The 1407-nt window shown below is 45.0% G+C and overlaps 1 protein-coding gene across 1 annotated transcript; it reads left to right on the top strand.

The window, feature by feature from the left end:
• Positions 1-584: 584 nt before the first annotated feature.
• SARC_05788 (hypothetical protein) lies at positions 585-1244 on the top strand. The gene has a single exon (XM_014300342.1). The coding sequence runs from the start codon at positions 735-737 to the stop codon at positions 921-923; it is 189 nt and encodes a 62-aa protein (XP_014155817.1). The 5' UTR covers positions 585-734; the 3' UTR covers positions 924-1244.
• The last annotated feature ends 163 nt before the right edge of the window (positions 1245-1407 follow it).

Below are 1407 nucleotides of genomic sequence, written 5' to 3'. Positions count from 1 at the left end.
ATATATATATATATATATATATATAGAGTACTATATATATATATATATATAGGTATATATATATAATATATATATATATAATAGAATAATATATATATATAAATAAACAACAACCAACCACACACACACACATAGACACTACACACACACACACAAACACAGACACAGACACAGACACAGACACACACATATATATATATATATATATATTATAATACTATATAGAGAGGGTGTTTGGTAGAGCCCATATAGTATTGTGTGTGTATGTGTATGGCGTGAGTGATGTTAGGGTTTATGGGGTTGACTTGCTAGTGTGCACAAGCGTAATTGGACCTTTGCAAAGGATAAGGTGTCACGAAGCTGAGGAGTTCAGCTTGATTCAGGAACGTCTCTAGAAGAGCTTGGAGGCGGAGCTATTAGTAGCGTCTCACATACGACCAGCACGATCCCGTACAGAAGGAGTGACTCATTGGGGCAATACAGCACACGATGCATATGTGCGTAGCCTATCCCCAGGCAGATCAATCAGTGCTATAGACACAGACACACAGTTTGCGCTGGGCATGTGGTGGAGAGGGTATATGGGGATGGCTCTGCAACGATGATCTTAGATGATCTAAACCAGACGTATAAATTGTAGCCGAGTGGCCCACTGTGTCTGCTAGTCTCTTTATAGATACACCACGGCCGTAGCACGAGTGCCAGGCGGATTTCGTCGTTGCTCTCACAGTGATATGGCGCAGAAGGGCCGGGCCGCTCACGACCGCTGTGCAAACGATGGTGTTGCACAGCACCTCGACGCTGGTAACACGTTATGTGCCGTGGGGTTAGTGTGGGGTTATGTGCTGAGAGGTGTCTCACTGTTCACATGGGTGACTTTGTTGGCAGTTGTACGCAGAGGAGACGGCATAATATACCAGTAGAATAGACCAGCCATTCGGCAGGACAGAATTGAACCTATCTCTATACCTAAAAGGGTGGGAGAACACGTATTGATTGATGTATGCCCAGGCTCAATGGCGTTAAACCTAAAACGCTGTGCTGAGGACAAAAGCGAGGCACGTGAGTGGTACTATTGCACTTCCCCTAAACGAGGTTTATGGCAGTGGGCGTAGTCGTGTGACAAGAGCCCTGTCCCATTGCGTGAAGAATAGGACCGCCGCGGCAATTTGCTGGCGAACGTGCGACTGCACTAGTCTGCTAAAGCGCTGCGGTACAGCGCATCCCGAACGGACTGTTACTTCGGTATCTATCACATGACACCTAGATGTACCACTGCATGCATGTTACGTCACATACATGACATGAAAGTGAGTTCCAGGTATAAAAATGATCTCAAAAACAGCAACAGACGGTGAATTGTCATAGACTCAAAAGATGGTCGATATTCATCTCTGTAAGGCCGTA

This window comes from Sphaeroforma arctica, assembly GCF_001186125.1.
Source record: "Sphaeroforma arctica JP610 unplaced genomic scaffold supercont1.384, whole genome shotgun sequence".
NCBI lineage: Eukaryota > Ichthyosporea > Ichthyophonida > Sphaeroforma > Sphaeroforma arctica.
This window is presented reverse-complemented; position numbering and strand designations above follow the sequence as displayed.